Source organism: Teleopsis dalmanni, chromosome 2, assembly GCF_002237135.1.
Source record: "Teleopsis dalmanni isolate 2A chromosome 2, ASM223713v2, whole genome shotgun sequence".
Lineage (NCBI taxonomy): Eukaryota > Metazoa > Arthropoda > Insecta > Diptera > Diopsidae > Teleopsis > Teleopsis dalmanni.
Window position 1 is genome coordinate 204,462,519 of NC_051847.1, and position 1,588 is coordinate 204,464,106.

The window sequence follows — 1,588 nt, forward strand, 5'->3', positions numbered from 1 at the left end:
TTTAACTAGGAATATAATATATTATATTCTTTCCCATCCAATTGAAATTTATTTTCCCACTTGGAACTCCTAGGCTTATATAATACCTAGTTGCGGTTATACTCCTTATATCGGAACCATGAATAGTTATCATTACCTCACAAATTCTCCTCCTCTTCCAATTCTACATGCCATGTCAGAGAATAAATGATTCCCTACATATGATACCTACATAACGTTATTTGAAATTTATCTCAAGAATTATACAAATCAACATTATAAATAATTACCATCATGCTCCGATCTTCTATGGGTATATAATTTCTAAGAAAACTTAGAAATCTTAAGCTTGATATAATAAGTAATCGTATTTCTATTAGGAATAGAATTCATTAAGTAATTTTCAGTCCAATAACAACTTCTGCCACGAAAGAGTTGTAGGCACACATAATACACTTCAGGATATGATATTTACATCGGAACCACAAATAATTAACATCACTCCCTAAATTCTCCTTCTATTCCTAATTTACACCTCATGTCATAGATGGAATACATCCTCCACAAAATAGTCTGTACGTTATACAATATATTTTAAATTATATCTTGAAAATTATACAAATAAAAATTATGAATAATTACCACAATGCCTTCGATTTTATAATAAAATGAAGTTTATAGAAAATAGTCATCAACGATAGGTCGATAGATTTCCTATTTAGTAATAATCTTCAAAAAAATAGATATAAGATTATTAAAATTAAGAACTTAACATTTCATACTTAACCAGTTTTGACCATTATTATGGAGGATCATGAGGTGAATAGCACATGATATACATGTTTAAGATTTTTTCTTCCAGAAGGGTACCGATTTTTTCCTAGGTCTTCCTCTTTTACGAGGAGCTGCTTTCATCTTATCCTTCGGCTTCTCCAAATTCACTTTCTTCTGAATGTTTACCGATTCTGAGTCCGAACTGGATGAATCATCCAAAGAATCTTGACCTGTATTATCACTTAACACCGAACACACACTGATCCTTTCCTTAAAATCAACTTCGTTAGAACTAGGTGAAGGTGAGGGTGTAGGTGAAGGTGCAGCGATTGGTACATTTTTCTTTTTCAGTTCCTGATGCCAGATCTTCAAGCTTTTTTGATGAGCATCGCGATAGTTTTTAATTGCCCTTTTGAACTTGCGTACAAGGTTATTGTTTTTCTTTAATCTTCTTTTAACCTCATCTTTGAAGTCCTTCAACATATAACGCACAGACGTTTCACTATTGACCGCATCATTTAAATTTTGAGAACGTGTCATCTTTGCAAATTTATTACACACAAAAATTTTGGAAATCAAATTTAATTTTTTTTCTCTTAATTTTGAAGTTGACTGTAACTCAAATTATTTTTAAATGCCAAACAAGATATATTAATTTTAGTTGAAACTAAATATCGCCTACTTTATGAAATATTTTGAAAATATTATGAACAAAATTCCAAACAAATAACTGGCACTTTGGTATGTGTTATATACAAAAATGATCAAGTATGCATAACTAAATATCGCCTACTTTATGAAATATTTTGAAAATATTATGAACAAAATTCCAAAC

At 30.2% G+C, this 1,588-nt stretch overlaps 1 protein-coding gene across 2 annotated transcripts; it reads right to left on the reverse strand.

Annotated features, from left to right (window-relative positions):
* Positions 1 to 512: 512 nt before the first annotated feature.
* On the reverse strand, positions 513 to 1,366 carry LOC119681064. Of its 2 annotated transcripts, none has more exons than XM_038094134.1 (3): positions 767 to 1,366; positions 622 to 708; positions 513 to 552 (listed from the first exon to the last, which is right to left on the reverse strand). In XM_038094134.1, the coding sequence occupies exon 1, from the start codon at positions 1,291 to 1,293 to the stop codon at positions 823 to 825; it is 471 nt and encodes a 156-aa protein (XP_037950062.1). In that variant the 5' UTR covers positions 1,294 to 1,366; the 3' UTR covers positions 513 to 552; positions 622 to 708; positions 767 to 822. The 2 variants fall into 2 exon arrangements, with proteins under 2 accessions (XP_037950062.1, XP_037950061.1); XM_038094133.1 differs by having other exon boundaries at positions 762 to 1,366.
* Positions 1,367 to 1,588: the final 222 nt, after the last annotated feature.

Bases quoted from the DNA above. Each gene is read 5' to 3' on its own strand.
- LOC119681064 (XM_038094134.1), bottom strand. From the start codon at position 1,293: ATGACACGTTCTCAAAATTTAAATGATGCGGTCAATAGTGAAACGTCT.